This window comes from Manacus vitellinus, unplaced genomic scaffold (genome assembly GCF_001715985.3).
Source record: "Manacus vitellinus isolate BGI_N305 unplaced genomic scaffold, ASM171598v3 scaffold_46_pilon, whole genome shotgun sequence".
NCBI classification, from domain to species: domain Eukaryota; kingdom Metazoa; phylum Chordata; class Aves; order Passeriformes; family Pipridae; genus Manacus; species Manacus vitellinus.
The window spans coordinates 3656266-3681161 of NW_021940578.1; the positions used below are offsets into that span (position 1 = coordinate 3656266).

At 42.9% G+C, this 24896-nt stretch overlaps 2 protein-coding genes across 3 annotated transcripts in view; both read left to right on the forward strand.

Annotated features, from left to right (window-relative positions):
• Positions 1 to 23943, forward strand: part of MTOR (mechanistic target of rapamycin kinase) — a 61249-nt gene extending 37306 nt beyond the window's left edge. For both annotated transcript variants that reach the window (XM_018079471.3, XM_018079472.3), the window contains 28 exons: positions 1311 to 1411; positions 2273 to 2388; positions 3732 to 3809; positions 4170 to 4277; positions 6182 to 6307; positions 6952 to 7083; positions 9837 to 9952; positions 11257 to 11374; positions 12147 to 12353; positions 12929 to 13029; positions 13292 to 13388; positions 14018 to 14116; positions 14689 to 14811; positions 15439 to 15621; positions 16238 to 16372; positions 16656 to 16830; positions 17052 to 17187; positions 17764 to 17911; positions 18625 to 18747; positions 18934 to 19016; positions 19983 to 20055; positions 20569 to 20643; positions 20896 to 21031; positions 21330 to 21395; positions 21535 to 21615; positions 21901 to 21981; positions 22391 to 22496; positions 22976 to 23943. In XM_018079471.3, coding sequence (XP_017934960.1) covers positions 1311 to 1411; positions 2273 to 2388; positions 3732 to 3809; positions 4170 to 4277; positions 6182 to 6307; positions 6952 to 7083; positions 9837 to 9952; positions 11257 to 11374; positions 12147 to 12353; positions 12929 to 13029; positions 13292 to 13388; positions 14018 to 14116; positions 14689 to 14811; positions 15439 to 15621; positions 16238 to 16372; positions 16656 to 16830; positions 17052 to 17187; positions 17764 to 17911; positions 18625 to 18747; positions 18934 to 19016; positions 19983 to 20055; positions 20569 to 20643; positions 20896 to 21031; positions 21330 to 21395; positions 21535 to 21615; positions 21901 to 21981; positions 22391 to 22496; positions 22976 to 22991 — 3139 coding nt within the window. In that variant the 3' untranslated portion in view covers positions 22992 to 23943. The remainder of the gene's footprint in view (positions 1 to 1310; positions 1412 to 2272; positions 2389 to 3731; positions 3810 to 4169; positions 4278 to 6181; positions 6308 to 6951; positions 7084 to 9836; positions 9953 to 11256; positions 11375 to 12146; positions 12354 to 12928; positions 13030 to 13291; positions 13389 to 14017; positions 14117 to 14688; positions 14812 to 15438; positions 15622 to 16237; positions 16373 to 16655; positions 16831 to 17051; positions 17188 to 17763; positions 17912 to 18624; positions 18748 to 18933; positions 19017 to 19982; positions 20056 to 20568; positions 20644 to 20895; positions 21032 to 21329; positions 21396 to 21534; positions 21616 to 21900; positions 21982 to 22390; positions 22497 to 22975) is intronic.
• Positions 23944 to 24818: 875 nt separating this feature from the next.
• The window catches only part of EXOSC10 (exosome component 10), a 16081-nt gene continuing 16003 nt past the window's right edge, over positions 24819 to 24896 (forward strand). The window contains exon 1 of the mRNA XM_029962393.1: positions 24819 to 24827. Within this exon, the coding sequence (XP_029818253.1) occupies positions 24819 to 24827 (9 nt within the window). The remainder of the gene's footprint in view (positions 24828 to 24896) is intronic.

Here is a 24896-nt window from a genome sequence, read left to right on the forward strand (position 1 = left end):
TGTCCTTTCTGAACCTCCTGCTTATTCATGTATCAGTGGCCAATATATAACAAAAGGGCAGTTTTCTTTGGTTGGAGCAAAATATGGATCTACTGACAGTCTGTAGTGATGAGAGTGATCAGAGTCTCTAAGTTCTGTGGTGGAGCTGCATTCCAGCTCTGTGCAGATGTTTTTTACAATTCACAAGTGCCTCTGCAAAGTGCTGTGTGCTACCTGACTCTACAGGCATCATCCTGGGGCTGAGGATTCCACGGTTTGGCTGCTGATACTCTTTAGTGCTGTTTCTGCTGCTGGAATCTGCTTGGCAGGACAAGGCAGCTAATGCAGAACTATGTTATACAGTGTCATTATTTCAGTGCAGGGATGTTTGGAGAGCACACTCAGAGCGTTCTTAGCCATTTGTGTCCTGACGTAGCTGTTCCTGCAGGACCCACAGTGCTTTTTCAGCATCTGTGAGGTCCTGATTTACTGCTGTTGCAAGGTTTGGCTTGGTTTTCCATTGGCTTTATTGTTTCTTTTCTCCTGGGCTATTAAGCTGTCAGAATGGCTGTCTTGCCTGTGGCAGCCCATCGGTTCTGTTTGACTAACTCATCTTCCTTTTTGGGAGGGGATGACAGTAGGGAAGGCAAGTTGTTCTCCCTCACAGTTGGCAGCTGTTCCACTGCTACAGAGTATCCAGCCTGAGAAATCCTGGAACTGCAACACCCACAGTAATTGGTTTGATTAGTGGAGCATTCACAGTTGATTTAAAAGAAATTATATAAAAATCCTGGTGCTTCCTCTCTGCTGGCCATGAAAGACTCACGTCCCTCTGAGATCTTGCCATGACAAGTCTTCACGCGGGGTTACAGCAACATTGATTCTCCAGTCTCTGTCTTCAGGCTTGGTGATGTGTTAATTCAAAATGCTAGAGAGCAGGAGCCATGCCCAAGCTCTTCAGATCATGTGTTTCTTGTTCTGACACTTGCAAAACGTTTTTCAGCATCCTTTGTTTGGTGGTGGTTGGTTTGTTTTCTCGGGAATTATTTTTTTTTTCTGCATTTGTAGACTGGTGTTGACAGTCCAGTTTGTGAAATAGGCATTAACAGATGAAAACTTCTATTTGGAGCTGTGTTTTCAAAACAGTGTGCCTTGAATGTTCTCCTGATAGGATATTTGTCATCAGACAACGTGACTGAGTTGGCCAGAGGAGTCAAATCCTGGTCTCCTCTCAGTATGGCTGTTGTCTTATCAGTGGAAAGGGCTTGTTTAACAAGGCAGAATTCTTAAAAGAGGCTTTTTGCTGATCAGAAATTGTGGATTCTTCTTAGGGGACAGCTCCACCAGCAGTGCTGTGAGAAGTGGACACAGGTGAATGATGAAACTCAAGCTAAGATGGCCAGGATGGCTGCAGCTGCTGCCTGGGGTCTAGGTAAGGTGTCCTCCTGTGGGGGTGTGACAGCCCACAAATAGGGGCACAGATACTTTTAACTGGCTCCAGAACTACGGAATATAAGAAACAGCAACATCAAAGAGCCAAATTATTTACACTGGGAAACAAAGTAAGTGCCATTCCATACTGAAACCCTTTGGAAAACCTGCATTTACATCAAGTCTCCCAGTGTGGTCTCCAGTAACAGAGTGCCTTACTGGTCTGTGCAGGTGATGGGTTGTTTAACTGCTCCCTTTTGCTTGGCTTTGTACTGAACAGAGCTCAGGCTTGAAATGAGATTAATAGGCTTCCTCAGATTTGTGGCAGACTCCTATTTATGAACAGAACAATATGTGCTGAGCATTTTGATAGGTCATGTCTGCTGAGTAGACAGTCTTAAGTGAAATAAATCTATAATGGTCCAAATGTCCATTATGCTGATAACCAGATATTTCCTAGAGAAACCTATAAATCACTTGCTGTCTGCCAGCCTTTCCTGAGAAAAATTCATCTTTTGCTCTGTAGGGCACTAATTCATTCAGATGTTCTGAAAGTGTCAGAATTTCAACTTTTTCATCATAAGAAATGAAAGAACCTTTCCCACAAGGATAACAATTTGCCTAGAAGAAAAATGCCTATGTTTTCCCTTGTCTGTAGCCCTGTGTATGTTTATATATGGTTTATGTATATAACAGAGTGTCCCTGCCAAAGACAAGCTGTTGGAAAGCTGCCTGAAATGCAGAAGTACCTCACAGCACTCAGGCCTGGTGGCTGATGTCTGAGCACTGTAGCACAGTTGTGTCCTGCTCTTCCCTTGCAGAGAAGGCTGTTGTGTTGCTGAGGATCTCTGTGTCTCTGCAGGTCAGTGGGACAGCATGGAAGAATACACCTGCATGATCCCAAGGGACACCCACGATGGGGCTTTCTACAGGGCTGTGCTGGCACTTCATCAGGACCTTTTCTCACTGGCTCAGCAAGTAATTACCCTCCTTGTTGGCTTCCCAAAACCTAGCTTCAGATGAATTGGTCTATTTTGCTGCATAGAAAGACAAGATGTTTTAAAGCAGTTGGCTATGACCTATTAGAATTGCCCAATAACCTTTTTTCCATGGATGTATCAGACCTTTGTGATTGTTCTTGCCTTGTATTCCCAGGAACACAGCAGTGAATGTATGTACACAGAGCAGTGGTCCAGTGCTGTAGAGCATAAGAATGCCTTAGTCATTTTTTGGCTTTTTTTTTTACTTTTATGCCTGTTTTCCAGACTGACAGGGCAGGGGGATTATCTCAGCAGAGGTTCCATTGTACAAGGCACTGATTGTAAAATGCCTTGAATGCCTGAGAAGATTCTTCAGGGATGTTCTGTGCACTTCTGTCTCTTGCAGCTTTTTCAGTGAAGTGCTCATATATATCATGTACAATAAGTTTAATTTTTCTGGTGGCATTGATAAATCTCGAATCTTAGATTGAGCTATCAAGGCAGGGAATGAGTCTATTAAACAGCTGTAGTGGTAATGCTTGTCTGTCACACAGGAGATTTGCAGAGTGACTTGCTCCTCTCTCTAGATGTGAAGCATGTTGTTTACTTTCCAAGGAAGCTCAAGTCCCATTTCTCAGAATTCTGTGCTGCCTTGCCAACTTAGATAAAGGAATAATTCAGTCTGTGCTGTCAAAACCCATAGATTTTTGGGTGATGTGCACAGTAAAATTAACCAGGCATTCAGAAGGGTAGAGCTTGTGATTAACCTTTAACATTTTGAACAGGAAAAGCTATAGGTGAGAGATTATATAATGACTAGAACCAGAGCAGGATTTGTTTCATGCTTGAAGAGCCTGTCTTAGTTGGAGGATGAGAAATGGAATTTGCTGTCCTGTAAAATTCATAAAATCCTGCTGGGTTACGTAAAACAGTGAAAGCTATTTTCTGTCATTGTATGGTATCAAAAGGCATTTCTTGAGGCTTTTTTGTAACCAACTCTTGCACTACAATGTGAACTTCTCTTTTCCTCTATAAAATGTTCTTAATGATGATTTCTACAATGACAGTAGGTTTAGAAATACTGCAAACTTGGATTTTGTAGGAAGACAGACTTCAGACTGTGCAGGTGGTGAATGAAGCCCCCTTGACTTCCCTTATACCCATCCATGGACACTGTTTTCCTGTCAGTTCTCTCTGCTGATAAGACCCTTCCCTGGTTTTTTTTGGAGGGTGGGAACAATGCCAGCTTTGTCCATGGGACAGAACAGATGAACAGCAGTTTCAACAGTTGACTCTGGATAAAACACACCACCTTTGCCCCAATGTCTTGTTGTGTTTCAGTGCATTGACAAAGCCAGAGACCTGCTGGATGCTGAGCTGACTGCCATGGCAGGAGAGAGCTACAGCCGAGCCTACGGGGTGAGTGTAACTCATCTTCCTTCCCCTCACTCTGCCTCAGACTGTCCAGGAGTTGCATAAAACCCCTGTATCAAAAATGGGAGCTGTGTATGCCCACAAGCTAAATGGCTTTTGTCAGATAAGAAACATAACTTTGCTGAAGCAGCTTTGGGACAATCCAAACAGTGAGGTGGGCTCCACCCACTCCAAAGAAATAAGAACTGGCATTTGGGAAGGTTGAATCCTAGACACCAATATATGGCAGTCAGTCCTTTACCTGTTGGGCAGTGTATGTGCTTAATATCTTGATGCCAAAATACTGTTCCTTAATTATAGATTTGTTGTGTGGTGATTGGGATGGAATGTGATTGTTTCCTCCAGGCTATGGTATCCTGCCAGATGCTGTCAGAGCTGGAAGAGGTGATCCAGTATAAACTTGTACCGGAGCGCCGTGAGATCATCCGCCAGATCTGGTGGGAAAGGCTGCAGGTACATCTGGAGAAAGATCAGGGATGGAGATGCTCAGCTGCCTCTTGAGTCAGTGTGGTGGCCCAGGAAATCCTTCCATGTCTCTCTCTATCCCAGTCCATACTCTCATTACTGTGTGCTCTCTGTCCCCTTTATGTCTGTCCTGGTCGCTTGGTTTTTGGGGGTTTTCTTTTGGTTAATGTTCTGAGATCTCTGCTGATGTGACACTTTAAAAGGGTGATTTAAGTCTTGACATAGATGTATAAAGAGGACAGACACCAGTAACATCCCCAAGGCTGCTTATCTCAGTACTGGATTACATCTGGAAATACTGGTTTGGATCAGGCTGGTTTGAACTTTTCACTTGGCTGCATTTTAAAAAGTGAATTCTCTCCAAATGCTGGAAAACTGGTCAGAAAACTCACATACTTGTAAAATAAAAGATTGTCCTGTTCCTTTTGGACCTCTTACAAGAACATTTCCAGTTGACTGGTGGCACACATGGCTTAGTGGTGGAATTGGCAGTGTTGGGTTTATGGTTGGACTTGACGACCTTAAAGGTCTTTTCCAATCTAAATGATTCTATGCTTGGCCTTGACCTTTTAGAAGAGACCTTTAGCAATGCTGTTCTTCTGTGTTTAAAGAGAAGTTTGTGCCTTTCTCACTCTTAACAGAAAAAAATCTGAAGCACCTCTGAAGATTTAAATCAGACAGATATTTTGACACTATTTCCTTACAAGAGGCATTCCTACAATGAAGGTGATCATCCTCAGATGTGGCAGTACATACAGGAATACTGTTTAAAGAGGTGATTCCTGCATGAGAAGGAGGAGAAAAAAAGGCATAATTAGGGTAAAATGCTGCCTGGAGGAAGAATTTTTCCCTGTGCAGAGTTCTTCCCTGGGACTGCTGTAATCTGCTACCTTATGAAAGGCTGTTGCTGCTGCATATTTTTTAGCTGTTTGGGAAACTGTGACAAAGCTTTTAGTCTCCCATCTACATTCCTGTCTGGAAAAGCTCAGGATCATTCCACTGGGGTGGAGAAACTGAGAGTGACAGGAAGTGTAATGTCTGAATACAGCTTTTTATAGTCCTGAAAGCAGTACATACAGTTCTTGCACATTTTATAGCTGCTTTTTAAAAATTCTTAAATGCCTCTTGGAAGAGGTTTATTTGGGTGTTAGGGAACAAGCTTTGCCCAACTTCCCAGCTCTCGATTTGGGGGCAAAGGAAAAAGGGAAAGGATAGATGCTTTGGTTGTTACTGTCCCTTCCACAGTTCTACTTCTCTGTAGCATCCTTGGATGTTTGACATACAGGCTCATCCTGCTCTGGCAATGTTGTTGTGCCTCTCCCATCAGACAGAAAAGAACCAGACAATGCTTGCACAAGCAGCACAGCAGTTGGAGCTGCAGTTTCTGGCATAATCTCAGCTCAGTGGTGCCAGCCTCCAAAAGCAACACATGCAAGGAGAAGAAAAAGGGCAATAACAAAAATATCTTTGCAACCGTTTGGTTTTCTACCATCTATCTCCACGTTCAGATTTGTCACCATTTAAACCAAAAATAGGCTTTAAAACTAGGTTAAGAAGAGTTATAAAACTCCTGACTCACTTTGGGACTGTACAAAAAGCTTTCCTGATTTTTGGGTGTGTTTCTGCTTTAGGAACTTTTCTCCTTTTCAATGAGAAGATGTTGTTAGGCTGCAAACCCTGAGCTGGTGCAGACAGTAAGAGTCAAGGACTGAACCTTCTTCACACACTGCAGTGTTAAAGAAATAACCACTAGTTCCTGCTGTCAGTCTGCTGTGAATTAGGGGTACAGAAGACTCCATCTTGCTAGAAGTCCCTTCAGGTTCTGGATTAAGGCTGTGTGGAGTGCATTGGAGGTCAAACCCTAACAAGTTCTCCCTTGCTTTTCCCCTCAGGGCTGTCAGAGGATCGTGGAGGACTGGCAGAGGATCCTGATGGTCCGGTCTCTTGTGGTGAATCCTCATGAGGACATGAGGACCTGGCTCAAGTATGCCAGCTTGTGTGGCAAGAGTGGGAGGCTGGTGAGCATTGTCAGGCTCTGTCCTCTTTTTTTTTTTTTTAGGCCACTGGCTTTTCCATTCTGCTTCAACCTTCAGCATCTGCAAATGCTTTCATTGCTCAAGTGGGATGGGCCCTCCTCTGGGGGAGAAACTAGTCAGGAATTGTTGAAATGCTAAAATTGTAACTGGCATATAGAGTTCATGCTTGTGGCCAAGGCTATTTTTGTGGGATTGGTATTACACCTGAGAGCCCCAGAGCCAACTTTTTATTGCATGCTATAACTGGAAGTTCTTATGCAGCTCTGGTAATTATTAGTAATGGCTCTATCTGCTAAAGCAGAGGGTCAGATCTAGAGGGTGATGTTACCATTGAACATTTAGGTCCTATTTTAACATTCACCAAAGATTTATCACCAAGAATGCTTGAAACAGAGACTTGACACTCTCTGCTGGCTTCTGAAATGAGAATTTGATCTACAGGAAGACATATGGTTTATCCTGTGGCACTCTGGTGAGTGCAGGGAGTGGCACTAAGGCTGCTGTGCCTGTGTTTTCCCTGGAGGCTCAGGTGTATTTTTTAGTGGTGGGTGATTCTGAAGCGCTCCGAGATGGAGGTAAGAACGAGCTTGTTTTAACCTGCCTTTTCTCTCTGCAATCTTCCCCAGGCTTTGGCCCATAAGACCCTTGTCCTGCTCTTGGGAGTAGATCCATCCCGACAGCTGGACCACCCCCTGCCCACAGTCCATCCCCAAGTGACTTATGCTTACATGAAGCACATGTGGAAGAGCGCCCGGAAGGTACAGGAGAACACCCTGCTCTCTGCTCACTGCTCACTTTTTTTCTCCTTTAAAACTCTCTAATGACAGAGAAAGCCTGGCCCTAATTCTATTCCGTGCATGGAAAGATTATTTTTGCTAAACCAGTGTCTGGTGCCCAAGGGTTGCAGCCGAGAATAATGGCCAATAGTAGATCTTCTGTTCTTGGTACTTGACTTTTCATCCACTGTTCAGGTTGCCAGGTCTCCACACTGTACCTGTGGTCAGGGTTACATGCTCAAAGACAGAAGTAAGGGGTTTTATTGCCAGTTTTAGGAAAGTATCCTGAACAGTTTGTACTTAATTGCTGAGCAGAGCTGACTTTTATTAAGGACATTATTGAAAAATTCTAACTGAAAGGCAGCTGAAAAATACATAGGGTTTTATCATGGGAACAATTTGGCTCCAGAGAGCCCAGGGTGAATGTTTTTGACATTGCAACACAGGGAGAATTTACATAATCAAATCCAATAAGCTCCAGACTGGATAAGTTATCTTTTTTTTAATATACATTAAAGCCTCCATTTATCCTCATATTCTGCCACATCTTTTTTTTATTTTTCCTGCCTTTGGAATTGCCAGCACTGGAGCAGAGCCATTGCTGTGGGAACACTGCCATGACCTAACTATTCTTTATTTGAATTTAAGAAGCAGAAGGAGCTGCTGCTGAGGCCCTGTCCTGTTGGCTCTGTAAAACAGTGTAATGGCCTCTTTCTTTCTTCAGTAAATGACCCCAGAAGTGTGTGGGGTCTCTGCCTGCTTCCATGAGGGAAAGGGGGCTTTCTGTGTTTGAACTGTGATAAAGATGGACAAGATGCAGTAGTGGAAGACAGAATGAGAGAAGGAACAAAGATTAAGGGAGTGAGAGAAGAGAATGTGTCTAAAATAAACTGATGCAAGAATATATGGAGCCCAGGAAGATGGAGGAAAAAAATGATACCAAAAAAAGGATAAATAATACAAAGTTACACCTAGTGCTGTGTGTAGTTTTATATAACTGTGTGTGTTCACTTGATTTGGTATCCTAAGGAATCAGCTGCTGAGGTGGGCTGGTATGGTAGGAAATGATCATTTTTTTCTAGCTGAGCACTTCAAGGTTGACCTCAAATGTTTTCCCTACTGCCATTTTGACACTTGCCAAATCCAGCAGGAGAAAAAACTGGCATCTCAATGGAAACCAGCCACAGAGCTGCACAACTTTCTTTTCTTAAATAACAGATAAAAAATGGATAAGTAAACCCTATTACATTTCTTCTAACAAGGACCTTTGCCAGCAGCTGCATTCCAAACCCATATCCCATAAAAAGGCTGCGATACAAACTTAGGAATTCAGTGTTACAGAAAACAGCTTTCAGTCTCAAGTGCTTTGCCTGTCAGTTTATGGTGATCAGTTCTCCATATTCATGGAAACTGAAGAGCAGATTGTTGGCTGTGTCTAGATATGAGAGGGGCACATAACAGACAATATCTTTTTGTCTACTTTTAATAAATATCTAGCATAACTCTTGATAAGATTGTTATTTACTCTCCCTCCTCTTCTCTCTGCATTCCCAGCTGTGGAATGCCCCACATTAATGTTAAGAGTGTGAATCCTTCTTTTATTTCACCCTGGGATAATACCCTTTTTCCTCACCACTGCCTTGTGCAGGCTGACATTTGAATGGGGTGGATGAGGCGTTTCAACTGAGGTGATTCTTGTCTCACTCTAAGGTAGCTCATTCCTGTAGATGAACAGAAGTAAATTGGCCTTCTAACAGCACATTCTGCAGCTTCTGACCTGAAATGACCTTGCAGATTGCAGGAGCTTTACTCTAATTCTTCCCAGTGAAGCGTGCATACCTTCTTCTTAAATCTTTAATTTTGGGTTTTCTTACCCCAGAGTTCTTTCCAAGGAATTTTATGAAGATTTTTCCCTCAGAATTTGGTAGTACAAGTTCTTTAGCACTGGTGCCTTGTGTAATCTCCTGGCAAAGGAGCAATGCACATTTGTACTTCTTAAATAACCTTAGGAGAAATCTAGGCTTTAATCTGTTGAAACAACTCAAAGTTAATGTTCCATGGTGTGTACTTCAAGCCTAGCCAAAGCTGAGGGGTTACAGGGGAAGATCAGGAAGCTGCAAGTTTTCCCTCAGGCGTTATTTTCTCAAATCATCTTTTTCAGGCCACGCCATATTAAAGGTAGGCTTCTCTGGATCTGTGACAGCGTGGGGTGTTCAACATTGTCCTGCTCAGATGCAGTTTGTAAGCTGTGAACATTTGATTTCTGGAATTGCCAGGCTGTCTTTGCTGTGCTCAGCTGCAAGGGAGACACCTCTGTCTCAGGACTAGAGTCTCACTCTGCCTGGGCAGTAACAGGACATTCTCTGCTGGTGAAGTTTTCTCCCTGTACAGGTGATCTTGCTGCTTTGCTAGAGCTGAGTTCTTGCAATCAGAGCACAGTGTTAACTTGTGTTATGGTCAGTGATACCTCTGACTGTCTGACAGTGGAGGTGTGCCTGGCACTGGAAGGGTGCAGCGATTTGTTCCTCAGTGCAGCAATTTCAGAGACATCAAGAATCTCTAACCTCTTCCTTTACAAGTTGATTTTAGAGGGGTGTAAACAACTGAAAAGTTTTGAAAGAAAACAAAACCCTACATTTTCATTTCAGTCAATATTTACTTCCACACTGTCTTCCTCCCTCCTGAAGTTGTCTGTAAGCCCTGTGGCCCTCACTGGAACCCTCCTGCCTTTGCAGATCGACGCCTTCCAGCACATGCAGCACTTTGTGCAGACCATGCAGCAGCAGGCCCAGCACGCCATTGCCACCGAGGACCAGCAGCACAAGCAGGAGCTCCACAAGCTCATGGCACGGTCAGCACCAAGTCCTGGCACTCCCTTCAGCTCCTCCCTGCAGCTCAGGGCTCTCTGGAGTTGCAGGGTCCCTGCAGATGACACATTTCAGACAAGGCTCATGCTTTGATTTAAAGAACGGGGCATTTCTCATTTAGCTGCTTTGGTATTACATTGGTTAAAAGAACGGGGCATTTCTCATTTAGCTGCTTTGGTATTACATTCTTATCTATCCCATAATTTTCAGTAAATGTTGTTGTGATACATCAGCCTAAACAAACTTGTGTTTGTTGCTGGTGGTATTTTTTCCAGCACTGTGGCTCGCTGGCAGAAGGCAGAGCTCTCAGCATGGCTGTTTTTTGGTTTTCAGGAGATCCAGTCACTGGGAAGGAAACATTTCCCACACTCCTGGCACATCTGTATTAAGCCAAGCACAACAACAGTGCTTTGGGCAGTAGGTGCCCACCATGTGATGGTCTCTTAAAATATTATTGCATTAAAAACACATATTAGCCTCCATTTTCCTCTGTGGATCTGGAGGTGCCAGATCTGGTTTTCTCAATTTAAAGAAAAAATTGCACAGTGCTTTCTATTGAAAGTTTGCTCCTTTTTTAAAGGGAAATGTGCAATCAACTTGCTTTTATGAAGGTGGGAACTCAGTAACACCTTTGTCTTATTTTCTTCAGTGACTGTCATGGAAGACAAATTAGTAATGAGTTGCACACAAAATTTGCCTTGCACAATGCCTTCTGGCAAACTCAAAATACAGAAAGGAGAGCTGTGTAACTGTGGCATTTAAAGCCTGCTGAGGGAGCAAAGTATTAAGTTTTGCACAAACCTTCACAACCCCACCCTGCTGCAGTAAAAATATGTTGTTTTTCCTTTCCTCTGGGAGGCAATGACTAAATGGGCTTCTGGCTGGGGGGAAGAACAGCTCCTCTGTGTTTCCACTGTCTGTCACAGTGTTCTCTCCAGAAGGCTTGTCCATGTGGTGATCCACATGTGCTCTGTGATGAAGTCTTTCAGTGTTGCTGTTATCTGCTTCTTACGTTAAGTTTATAACTCATATAAATGAGGAGCAAGTTTTGACCCTCACCTTTCCCCCTGAATTAAACCCTTAACTAGTTAGTTCCACACTAGAGGCAGGATGGAGGTGTTTTGAGCCTTCCATGTTAACACACAGACTCGCAGCCTGCAGGAGAGGCTTCCTGAGCGGGTTCACCACATGGAACGTCTTCCAGACTCCAATTAAGAATTCTGCCTCTTAATCCAGAGGCTTCATTTTCATTCTGGATTCTGAGTCAATAATCCCTTTGCTTAACCAGGTGTTTCCTGAAGCTGGGGGAGTGGCAGCTGAACCTGCAAGGCATCAATGAGAGCACCATCCCCAAAGTCCTGCAGTACTACAGTGCTGCCACCGAGCACGACCGCAACTGGTACAAGGTCGGTGAGGGAAAGCTTCCACTGCTGAGGCATCACTCATCTCACCACATCCCACACTAAGGAAAGGAAGATGTTCACAGGAAGATCTCCTGTAACTGTCTGCCTTGTTACTGCCAGTAGGATTTAAAAAACCCGGTGAAAGCGGCCCAAGGAAACCATAAGATTCTTGTTTACAATTATATCTGGTTGGTAAAACTAGGCCACAATTCAGTTTCTATTCTTGCTTTTGGGAGTTCTTCCTCTGGCAGGTAACAGTGAAGGAGAAAGGATAATATAAATAGAAAAAATTAACTTGTTCTCACTCAGTATACTTGAACAAGGAAAGTAGTCTTGTTGTTAATTCTCTAAAGAACCTTTGATTTCAGGGTTGTGAAATCTCAATTAGTATTTGGTGCCAGATCTTCTCTGGGGCAGCCATCTCCTGTATTTCTTCCCATTACACCTCCCTGAGCCCTAACACACTAATCTTCATTTTAGCCTTTGAAAAATTAAGGTGTATGCAAATATAACTTAATTTCTGCTACAGAGCTCCTTTGCCTTAATATTCAACAGGGAGCTCCTGGCCAAGAACTCACTGTGATGTTATTTAAGATAATAAGACAGTTAAAATTACAAGCAATTAGAGAAAGCAAAGCATTGTGTTGTCTGCAGGGTATTGCTTGCTGCAGTTGTCTGCAGACACAGAAAGGTTGGATTATCTCTAACAATTAGAGAGTGCAGGTTGCAGAAGGGATTAATTTTCCTTCTGACTTTTGTTCTCTCCTCTTGGCAGGCCTGGCATGCCTGGGCAGTGATGAACTTTGAAGCAGTGCTTCACTACAAACATCAGAACCAGGCCAGGGATGAGAAGAAGAAGCTGCGTCACGCCAGCGGGGCCAGTGTCACCAGTGCCAACACCGAGGGCAGCAACAGTGAGAGTGATGCAGAGAGCACAGAGAACAGCCCCATCCCTTCTCCAGTGCAGAAAAAAGTCACTGAGGTACCCTGCTGGTGTGGAGAGAGTGGTACTTAGTGCTTAGACCCAGGAAAATGTTATGGTGGGGAACATGCTGCTACATGTACCTGGCTTGTGGATGTTCTCTGTGTGTGTGTGTATAAATATATATATAATACACATACACACACACTCAGAGCTTACAGCAAAAGTGAGGCAGTTCAGGTTAACTCAGTCTTGTGGGAAGAGGACTAAATTAATGCAAACAATCATAAGTTAGCTGTGACCTAAAGCAGAGGCCTAGGTGGCTGTCATAGGTGATACAGTGCATTAACAAGTTCTGCTGCTTAAGTCCTTCGTGGAAGACTGTGAGGAATCTCTTTTACTTACCAGTTATAGTACGGTTGTTGTTTTTAGGCTGCTTTGCTGTCCATAGCTTTGCCAACAAACTGAAGTATAAAACCACTTCACAGCATGTTCCTTGCCAGGCAGAAGTCAACTACAGTGTGGATTAGGTCTATATTTCCACATATTTCTTCCTTTTTCCCCTTCCTGAGTTTAGAATTCATGTTGGCTGATGTGCTTGGTTAGAACTAATGCAGAAATTTTCATTCCAAAAGGATTTATCCAAGACCCTCTTGATGTACACAGTCCCTGCTGTCCAGGGTTTCTTCCGATCCATCTCTCTGTCCCGAGGAAACAACCTGCAGGACACTCTAAGGTACACAATGAAGCACACAGTAAATGAAATCCAAATTATCAGGGCACATGGTCTCAGATGAGGGAGAACATGTTTCTGCTCCTTTCTGTTATGGTTGAATTAAGTGAATGCTTCAGTCCAAGCTAACTTTTGTCAGGTGGGTTATCCCTGCTATCTGTGGGTACTGGGAAGAAAAATCACTTGTAAATGAGTCTGGAGGCGTTTGACTGGAACGTTTTGGGTTTATTGTTTCACTCCTAACAAAAGTATTTCTCTTTTTCAGAGTCCTTACTCTGTGGTTTGACTATGGTCACTGGCCTGATGTGAACGAGGCTTTGGTAGAAGGAGTCAAGGCCATCCAGATTGACACTTGGCTGCAGGTAAGGAACACAAAGGACTAAGACAAACCCCAGTTCTGGGGGGAGCTTGGGGGTTTGCTGCATGATATCCATGAAGATCCTTTGCTAAACAATCCTCTGTAGGTGAGTTCTGAGAGCAGTGTGCAGTACAGTTTGTAACTGATTTAACAAGCATCTTGCACAGAGGCATGAGAAACATTCTTGCATATATTTCAGTATTTATATGCAGATTAGTGCATATGAATGAGAAAGAATGAACATTTTTAAATTAAAGATGATGTGCATTCAGTGGTGATGAAGTATAAAACAACACTGTGCTGCTCTGATGGGGTTCACAGTCTGTCTCAGAATTGCCTTGCAGAATGACTCTCGTAGTTAAATAAAAAAATACTTTATTTTTTATTTAAGCATTACACTTCAAGACACATCTTACTCTTTCCACAGAGGATCCTGTAACACTTTTGCACAGAACACTTGCAATCTCACTGAGCTGTTGTACATTTCTGACACTGTTTGGAACCTTGTTATCCTCTGACCATCTGAAAAACGAATGCTGGGCCTCTGTCCCCTCCAGTTGCTGTGAGGCCTCTGGCAGAGGGCAGAACAGCTCGTGCACTGAGCACACGAGATGACAGGGATCTTTATTTCAGGTTATCCCTCAGCTCATTGCAAGAATCGACACCCCTCGACCCCTGGTGGGACGTCTCATCCATCAGCTCCTCACAGACATCGGCCGGTACCATCCCCAGGTGAGCCCTGGCTTAGAGCAGGAATTCCCACAGGCCGGTGCCAATTAAGGCCTTTCCTGTGTTCCACTTCACCTCGTGCAGGTGCCTGTGCTGGAAGTCACAGCAAGTGATGGCAGTGAGGGTGGGGACTATTTCTGATGCTGCTTTCACCTCTGTTCACATAAAAACAGAAAGAGGTGGAGGAGTGGAGGAGCCAGGTAGCAGGGGAGGTTCTCTCTGTCTGATAGAGCACTGGGTAGTGCAATCACCTTAAATCTCATTCGGTGACTACTCAGAGCCCACCTCACAGGAGCTTTATCTGAGTTTCTTCCCACAAACCCCTAAAACCTATTTTTGTCCTTCCAGTTTGACACAGGCTCTCAAAGTCATTCTGCTACTCAGAGAGTTACAGTCTTGTGAGCCTTTCAGATTGGAAGACTTTGAATAGCAAATTCCTATCACCCCTTTCCAGAAGGAACCTTGCTTCTCCTGTCCAGCCCTCAGGCTGCTGTTTGTTAATGCTTTGCTAATATTTCAATTTATGTGGCAGTTCTGTGTGGTTCTAAAGCATTACTGGTTGCTGTTCCTTGCAGGCTTTGATCTACCCTTTGACTGTGGCCTCTAAATCTACAACCACTGCTCGGCACAACGCTGCCAATAAGATCTTGAAAAACATGTGTGAGCACAGCAACACTCTGGTGCAGCAGGCAATGATGGTGAGTTCTCATTGTACCAGGAAGTGTGTTGTGTCTCAGGAATGGATTTACTACAGGTATAATAACACAAATTATATTCATTGTTAATTTTGTTCAAGTACAATTGATTTGGGTATTTGCAACTGGCAGAAGTTACAGTATTAGTGTAATTGCAAGAGAACACTTTAATTGAAAAATATTTTGCACGCTGAGTTTTTGTGTCTCCTTATAAATAAATTTAGAGAAGAAATAAATGAGGAATCATTATATTAGATTATTAGAAATAAACACATATTTCTGCTTCATGAAAGGCGGAAACAAAACTTACCAAGCATAGCGTCGAAAGAGTAATTTAATTGGTTTGATAAAGATTTTTATGAATAAATGAAAAGTAATGCTTTCAGGCCAAGCTACACAAATACACAGAAAATTTCAATGGTAACAAACAAGGTGAGAAAAGCCTGGTCAGCTTCATACAGAAACAAGTGTAACATCACTGTGGTAGTTCTCGTGGCTCCCTCTGGCTGCCAACAACGAGTATTTCATAACGTGAGAGAGAACATGAGAAGGGAGTTCTGCATTTTTAAGTCAGGACACAGTCATAGGGGTTTTTTAGGTGTTCAGTCTTTTTTTCCTGTCCCAAAACAGGTGAGTGAGGAGCTAATCCGTGTGGCCATCCTATGGCACGAGATGTGGCACGAAGGGCTGGAAGAAGCATCTCGTCTCTATTTTGGAGAACGGAACGTGAAGGGGATGTTCGAGGTGCTGGAACCGCTTCATGCCATGATGGAACGTGGGCCTCAGACCCTAAAGGAGACATCCTTCAATCAGGTACCAGCAAATGGCCAAGAGCATAACATTCTGCAGGACAGGCACCTGCCCAGATGTGTTACAGGAGCCTTTGCCATCAAACAGACAGTGAATCTCATGGGACTCATTGCATTAGTTGCAAATTTAATTATTGATGTTTATCTTCAGATCTGTGTCGCTTTTGTTGATGACAGGGGTCATGGTGGTACTGATTGCTGTGGAGTCTTGTATCAGCTGGATGTCTGATAGAGTCTGGAAAACTCACAACTGCTCTGCAGTTCATTATTCTGCTTTGCTTCACAGTAAGCAGAAGCACAGATAGCAGAGATGATCTCTCCTGAGCCAGCAAAAGGAATTAATTTGAGCTTGTGAGCCCACTGTTAAAGGGTGATTCTACTCATTCTGTTGCCTCCTATAATAGAGTCTATTTGTGAGCAAATAAACTCAAAGCAGATCTTGGATCCAGGAATTTCTGCATCTTTAATTCTGATATTCTATAAAAAATTGGAGGTCAAGTATTTTTAATGCAATTTGAAAAGAGACTGTAATGCTCTTTGTGGGTGTTAAGTGGTCTCCACCCATTCCACTACAGTCTCTTGAAATGTTTCCCTTCTGTTGTTTTTCACTTCCTCCCCAGGCCTATGGCAGAGATCTCATGGAAGCTCAGGAGTGGTGCAGGAAGTACATGAAGTCAGGAAATGTCAAAGACCTGACTCAGGCTTGGGATCTCTATTACCACGTGTTCCGACGTATCTCAAAGCAGCTGCCTCAGGTGAGGGGAGAGATTCAGTTCTGTTGTGGGCCTTTCAGCGCAAGTTGTCAAAAACAATCTTTGTTTCATGTTTTTCTGGTTATTCAAACCATTCAAGTTCAGTTTTGTGGAAACACCTGCATAGGATTTGCTGCAGGTTTGGTGTTTAAGCAGCACTTCCTTCAAGCACCTGAAGTATCAGTCACTGACTGAACTGTTTTAGGTCACTCGACAACACGAGCTCTTCAGATGTGTGAGATTTAACTGAAATTCTAAAGGGTTGCCTTTCTTTTGGCTTTGGTAGCTCACTTCTTTGGAACTCCAGTACGTGTCACCAAAACTCCTAATGTGCCGGGACCTGGAGTTGGCAGTGCCAGGAACGTACGATCCCAACCAGCCCATCATCCGGATTCAGTCCATCGCACCCTCCCTGCAGGTCATCACCTCCAAGCAGCGGCCCAGGAAGTTGACATTAATGGGTGAGAGAGAGCACTTTTCACTTAGTTATTCCAGTATTTAGACAGTTCTTAGGTCAAACTGCATATTTACCTCATAAAACCTTTCCAGAGCTTCCTTTCAGGTGAGGTTTTTCTTGGTGGGCTGGTGGGTCTGGCTGCCACACTCTCCAGCTCTTGGGTGTATGTGCTCCTGGCTGTTTGTTCAACAAGAGCAAACTTCTCTGTATTAATTCTTTTTGCAGGAAGCAACGGGCACGAGTTTGTGTTCCTCCTGAAAGGTCATGAAGACCTTCGCCAAGATGAAAGAGTGATGCAGCTTTTTGGGTTGGTCAACACCCTGCTAGCAAATGACCCAACTTCTCTTCGTAAAAACCTCAGGTGTGTGCTGTGGGTGGTCACTGAACTGTGCACAAATGACACCCTACATGGATGCAGTTCCCAAGTAAACCTTGGCACAAGGAGTAGTGGGTTTGCGAGAAAACAGCAAATCTTGGAACTAAGTTAATTAAAAAAAAAAAAAGAGAGAGAAATAAAAGCAGCATTCATAGAATTCAAACACAGAGGAAATGTATCCAAAGGGATCATTTGTTTTATTTAGTTGAAGTAATTGCAAGTTGTAATTGTAAATTGTTATGGTCGTTGAGGCAACCTCTGTTTCAAGACACCTTGAGCGCTACTTTAGGAGACTGGGAGTGAGTTTTTGTCAGGGATTTTTTTATTGTAGTCACTAAATAGCTTGGTGAGTACTCACTGAGTGCAGGTGTAGATCACTGGGCAGCAGTCTGTGCAAATGGATGTTTGAGGTCTGTCTGAAAAGAAGACAAACAGAGCAACTAAAGAAGAGACAATTTGGATCAGAATCGGATTTAATAGTAGTTGTTTTAGGCATCTCAAAATGTAACAATTGGCAACATACAACGATCTGAGCTCTGATTCTCCATTTTTTTCCTGTAGCATCCAGAGATATGCTGTTATTCCACTGTCCACAAATTCAGGCTTGATTGGCTGGGTGCCCCACTGTGACACTCTGCACGCCCTGATCCGAGACTACCGGGAGAAGAAAAAGATCCTGCTCAACATCGAGCATCGCATCATGCTCAGGGTGAGGGCAGAGCTGGCACAGCTCTTGGCACATTCTTTTAGTACTCCAGTGTCTTAAGGAAGGAAAATGATTCACAGCTCATTCCTCTGCCTCTTCTCTGATTGTTATCAGTATCGATAATGAGTACAAAAATATCAGATGGGAGATATAAAATACCTCTGGGAGGTAAAGTTTGCCATATGTATATTTGTTTCTCCTTTCCAGTTTTAGCAGTGACCACAAGTTGTTGCCATCTGGTGACTGAAATGTGTATGGGATTTTGCATGAGTAGGATGTGCCTCACACAAGCTGCCTGGTGCTGGCATTACAAGCATTGTGTTTGAGCTGCAGGGCCAAAATTAGATAAGGGAAACTGAGCACTTGGAACTAGAAAATTTGGAATTCCCTGCCAAAAAGGAAAGTGTGTGCCAGCCCAGAAGACTTATTTGGGTAATGGTTTTTGAAACATACTTACCTTGGCAGTACTTTAGTCAAATAAGACTGTGGGCTGCTTACTTTGTGGATATTAAATCATTTGTTATCCCATTTAAAATGAATTCTTCACTGCTGGGTGACCACCTCACTGTGTCTGAGAACTTACTGGCCAGTCTACAAATAATTTAAATATAAACTTCACATGAAATTACTTGTGATTACTGTGTTTCTCATAGTACAACCAGAGACTACTGGAGGCAGCTTTTTTTAAGTTGCTGAATGTCACTTCTCAATTATAGATGGCTCCAGATTATGACCACCTGACTCTGATGCAGAAAGTAGAAGTATTTGAACATGCTGTCAATAACACAGCTGGGGATGACCTTGCCAAACTGCTGTGGTTGAAAAGTCCAAGCTCAGAGGTGAGTTCAGCACATGACACCTAATTCAAGGGCACAGGGTGTTTGAACCCCCTCAGGCTTATGGGATGTACCAATCCATGTCACAGTTCTGTTTTGTGCAAAATGCAAGTGGTTAATGTGTAACTTAAAACAGAATCTGAAACACCCAACATGCCTGCCTGGCTTCTGTTTTGTCTCCACTTGTAGGTGTGGTTTGACAGAAGAACAAATTACACCCGTTCACTTGCTGTGATGTCAATGGTTGGGTACATTTTGGGCCTTGGGGACAGGTAAGTGAAGTATAAAGGTTTCTTTTATTTAAAAGCACAGGCTGTGAAGGCTTATCAATTCATTCCTGGGATCTCTTCTTGTGATAACATCTTCCATTGTGGTTACTGCTGAGTTGTAGTGATACCATCTCTCAGGTCCTAAATGTGCTGCTGTTACTTTCAGCACTGCAGGCACAAGATGCAGGGCTTGTGTATCTTGAGTACTGATAAGACTTTCTTCCTTTTTGAGATGAATGCTCACAGAACTACATCAAAGACCACAAATCCTAATATTGAAAGCCCCAATATGTCCTTTCACTCACAGAGTGGGAAGTCTTTCTCCACCCATTCTATAACTTCAGAAATAGTTTTGAAGACAATGTATTTTAGATTTAAAGGCTGTAATGCAAAAACAGCTAAAGCCTCATGTGTTTTCATAACAAAAGCTCTTACTCCTGAACCTAGAGGTCTTTATAATGAAATTATAAACCTTTGAAAATTGAATTAAAACAAAATTGGAAGAAGACAGCATGAATACAGCCCTGTGGTTTTCCTAGTCTGGATTGATTTTCTTCTCTTCTGATTGTAAACCAATTTGTATTATTTCACCTGTAGCATAGTGCATTTCATTTTTCTATACTGAATAAAACGAAAAAGCATAAAACAAGTGGAAAAATTTATCCTAACTGAAAAGTAAATGTTCCTGTCCGAGAAATGTACTGATTGTTCTGGTCTAAGAGATTGTTTATCTTCCAAGGTGAGAAGATCTCTAACGCCTGAGAGGTAATTACAGAAATAATGTGATAGATGCGCTGTCAGGAAGCTTTTCTGTTCATCCTGAGATTGAAGATCTCAAACAAGAAAGCTGTCACTGGCTGTTCTTGCTCATGAAGATAAATATCATTTCAGACTGGAACTGCTGTGATTTACTTTGGGTTTTTAGAATGGTCTGTCACCCTGTTTTTTTCTCCCATTCCTTCATCAAAGGCACCCCTCCAATCTGATGTTAGACAGACTGAGTGGAAAGATCCTGCACATCGACTTCGGGGACTGCTTTGAGGTAAATCTTTGTAGTTGGACATTAAATTTTCTGTAACATTTCACATTTTCTGGTAGTACAGCAATTAATCTATAAGCCAGGACAAACTGACCTTGGAGTCTGATCCTGGGCAAGCCCTTTGGCTCTTTTGAGCTTTGCTTTACCTACAGGCAAGATGGAAATAATAGGTACTTTATCTCAGAGGCGTGTCTTGGGGATTAGTTGACCACTGGAACAAGCAAAGAAGTGCTGGCATCACTTCCCTGAAATTTCTTGGAGCAATTTAGGCTGCTGACAGGCAGTCTGTGTTACCTGACAGTAGCAGCTGGGCACATGCTGAGTTTTCCCTTTGCTATCAAGTTACTTATCTAGCTTCTCCCAAAAATTTGTGGAAACTGAGGAGCATAAAACTGTGACTTTTTTCCTATTTGGAATTAAGTCTTCAAGACTGTACCAAAAAGATCTCAATATTTAGTAACTTTTAAAGACTAAATTAGCTATTAATTGACTAATTATCCATCATCATTTGTTTAGGTTGCAATGACAAGAGAAAAGTTCCCTGAGAAGATTCCATTTAGGTTAACAAGGATGCTGACAAATGCTATGGAGGTAAGCATCCCCTCTTTAATATGAAGAGGATTGTTCCTGAGGAAAATGGCACCCAATTCCCAGTTTTTCCTCTATTTTCTGTTGTGGCTAAACTTCTCCACACCTTAAGAACCAGAGGTGTTAATATTTCAGCTGCATTTTCTGTAACCACAGTGAATTCCAGTTCAAAGCCACTTCTTGCTCCCTGAATGTTGGGGTTGGAGTTGCACAGTGAATGAAGCAGTGGTGGACTCACCTCTTCCTCTTCCCCAGGTGACAGGCCTCGATGGCAACTACAGGATCACCTGTCACACGGTGATGGAAGTGCTGCGGGAACACAAGGACAGTGTCATGGCTGTGCTGGAAGCCTTTGTGTATGATCCCTTATTGAACTGGAGGCTGATGGACAGTAAGTGACTCTGAGGAAACTCTGGCAGCAAGAGAGGAATCACTCTGATTTCATACAAGAAATTCAATGTCTGTCTGAAAACAATCTGATGAAATTGTTCATTTCCATGTGCTATTTCTCGGTGCAGCTTTGAGGATTTTGATGTGAAATTGCAACAGAGATCGGGAGATTGAAATTATTTTCATGTGGCATCAAATCTGGAGAAGGAGAAAGGCAGGGAAATCTGTATTGTTTGTTGACAGATTTGCTCTGAAACACTGAAACTCCAGTTCATGCCTTTCAACTCCTTTTCTTGCAGCAAATACAAAGGGCAATAAGCGCTCACGAACAAGGACAGACTCCTACTCAGCCAGTCAGTCAGTGGGTGAGTAGGAAAGATGGTGGATGTCACAATTATGCTTTTCAAATGAGATGATTAACAGCTTTGTTGATGTTTCTGGAAGAATATTTTAGCTGCTTTTCAACTTCACATTCATGTTTTTGTGTGGTTTTTTTTTCAATAGAAATGTTGGACAGTGTGGAGCTGGGTGAGACATCCCATAAAAAAACTGGGACCACAGTGCCTGAATCCATCCATTCCTTCAGTAAGTTTCTTTGTTGTTTCTATAGTAATGCAAAAATTGTTCTTAGATCAGAAAATTTTGTCATGATCCAAATGCCATTAGATGAGTTGGGACAGATACAGTTCCTTGTCAGCATAAATGAGGAATATAATTACCTGTGTTCTCAACTCCCAACAAAAAGGTGATAGAAAATGTATCTAGGTTTGCTCTCAAAATGGCATTTGGGCAGGGCACATCTAACAGCAGTACAAATGCTTTTATTGTTCAGGTGAAGTCCTAATTCTCTTTCCTGTTTCTGTCTTTCAGTAGGAGATGGTCTGGTGAAACCAGAAGCTCTAAATAAGAAGGCAATTCAGATCATCAACAGGGTTCGAGATAAGCTCACTGGTGAGCACGTTTTTATGTTATATAAAATAAACATAAAATCTGATGAGAGGGATCAGTACTACCCTTAGTGTTTGTATTTTGTGTTAATCCTTGAATTTAACATGTTCTGATTAAGTGGACGAGGCCATTTGCCTGTTCTTGTCTAACACCCAAGGACTGGTGCCTGCATTTAGATTGAAATGAGCCTGATTTGAAAAGTACAGAGGTGTTTGTAACTGCACAGACTTACTTGTCTTAGCTTGTTCAGTGGAAGTTGAATTTCCACTGTCCTGGCTTTATAGTTTGCAGCATTTAGTTGCAAAATTTTACACTCTTATAATTTATAAGAAACTGCCCCCCACCTGCCAAATAATGTATCTGAAGGGATTAGAAGCAGGATTTGTGACTTCACTGATGTGTTTTTTCACAGGTCGGGACTTTTCTCATGACGAAACTCTCGATGTCCCCACACAAGTGGAATTGCTCATCAAACAAGCGACTTCTCATGAGAACCTGTGCCAGTGCTACATTGGATGGTGAGTTTGTCACTCAGCTGAGCTGGCAAAACTCTTCTGGAATAATCTAACTGTGTGGTTAGTTATTTGCAGGAGCCTTGGCACATCCTGCATCTGCTCTGGTAGATTTTGCAGTCATGACAGCGATGCCATAGACAGTCCTCTAGGAAAACTCTTTTATAAGGAGTGACAGGGATTTTAGAACATTTTAAGTGTTTGCAATGAGGAATGTGATGGTCACAATTACAGTGAAGAAGTGTTATTTATTTTACTTATTTTTACTGTCATTTTGAGGGTTAGCTAACTTTGAACGATGCTGGACATAATAGATCTCTGTTGTTTTTAAACTTTAGCAGGAAAGAAGTATTGGGGGGATCACCTGGCAATTTTCCCTAAGCTGAAATAGTGCCTAATTAGTATGGAATCTCAGTCCTTCTCAGTGTTGCCTTTGTGAAACTCCATACAAGTCAGCATTATTACAATATCTTTATTTTCTTTAGGTGTCCTTTCTGGTAATGGAAGATTCCAAAGTATCCACAGCCTTTTATTCTGGAGGCTTTTGCACTCCAAACTTGCTCTTCTACAAACACAAACTGAACCTTGGACTGAAATACAGCCTTTGTCAAATATTTTTAAATGTAAATGAAAAGAGTTATTGTATATTAAAAGTTGGTTTAAGCCAATGTATAGCTGCTGTCGGGAAAAAAACAAACAAACAAACAAGCTGTCTGAAACACAACACTTGATTTGGGTTTCCAGGACAGCGAAGACTGATTGTACCACAGATGTCTATGGTTCCACTTGGTCTTTGGGGAACTGGTGATCCATTGAAAATAACTATATACGGGTTTTGACTTACTTTGCAATGTAACTAAGTCACTTGCAGATGAATTATTGCCCTGATCATTCCTGTTGATGTGGCTGCAATGAGCTCAATGCACTTGTTTGGGGGGTGAGCTGGATAACTGGAAAGAGAAGCAGAATTTTACCATTGTTTCATCCTGTACCTTGTTTTCAAACTTGATTCTTGCCCCAAAATTGGAAATTGTCTATCTGCTCATTACATTAGTGCAGGAGTCATGTTTCAGATTAGATCAGGGTATCAAGGTTTGAAGACCTTGAGCTGAGCGAAGTCGGTGCCTCTGTGCAGAGTGATCCATGGCAAACTGGATGCAGGGTACAAGTAAATACCACTTGGGAGCTTCCCACAGTGTCTGGGTTAAAAAGCAGTGTTGGGAAATAACTAGGGAAAGTTAGGGCTTGGCCTAGGAGGCAGATGGGGGGGGAGAACTGGTCATAACTTGAAACAGAAAATAATGGTTATTAAACGTGAGGGTGAAGATAAAGTTATGATTTATGAATTAAACATATTAAAAACAATGCACAAAATACAACAGAGTAGCCATGTTTAGATGCCATGTTGTATTTGAATATTTTTGTGCCAATAAATTACACCGAAATGTAAAGACTTTGGCTGTGTTCCTGTTTATTCCAAAATATTTTTTAGGCAGAGAGAGGGGAGTAGATTAAGATTCTTTTTTTTTCTTTTAAGGTGTCTATTGCCATTGACTTGTCTTTTTGTGCATCAGTTCAGGCTTTATTTCCTTTCTGATGGCAGCTGGAAGCAAAATTACCAAGATTGAATGAAATCTGTCGCTTGTATAATAGAAACTTGACCGTAGAATCCCTAAATTTCTGTCTCCAGGAGATGTGATGCTATCTGTGCAGTAAGAACAGCAGCTTGCTGGGTCTCAGGGTCACAGCCACAGCTTGAGGGACAGTGTGGGGTGTTGAGCAGAGTTCCCTGGGCTCTTCCAGGTGCTGTACCTCAAAAATGGGAAACAAGGAGGTGGCAGTCAGGAATTTGGGTGGTATTGCCCCTGCCTCCTTTCCAGGCACTGGTGTGGCTGTCAAGGGGACTGAGCACCACAATATAAGAAAGTTATTAAGCTTTTAGAGAGTGTCCAAAGGAGGGCAGTGAGGGTGAGGAAGGGCCTTGAGGGGAAGCAGCTGAGGGCACTTGGTCTGTTCAGCCTGGAGGAGGCTGAGGGGAGACCTCATCGTGGTCTTCAACATCCTCATGAGGTAAAGAGGGGCAGCACTGATCTCTTCGCTTTGTGACCCGTGACAGGACCCAGGGGACAGCTGGAGCTGTGTCAGGGCAGGGTCAGGTTGGATCTCAGGAAAAGGTCCTGCCCCCAGAGGGTGGTCGGGCACTGAACAGGCTCCCCAGGGTTTGGTCACGGCCCCAGGGCTGCCAGAGCTCCAGGAGTGTTTGGACAACGCTCTCAGGGACAGGTGGGATTGTTGGGGTGTCCTGGGCAGGGCCAGGGGTTGGACTGGATGATCCTGGTGGGTCCCTTCAACTCAATAATCTGTGATACTGTGGCTCCCTGGTGGTGCTTTTGAGAGGAAACAGGG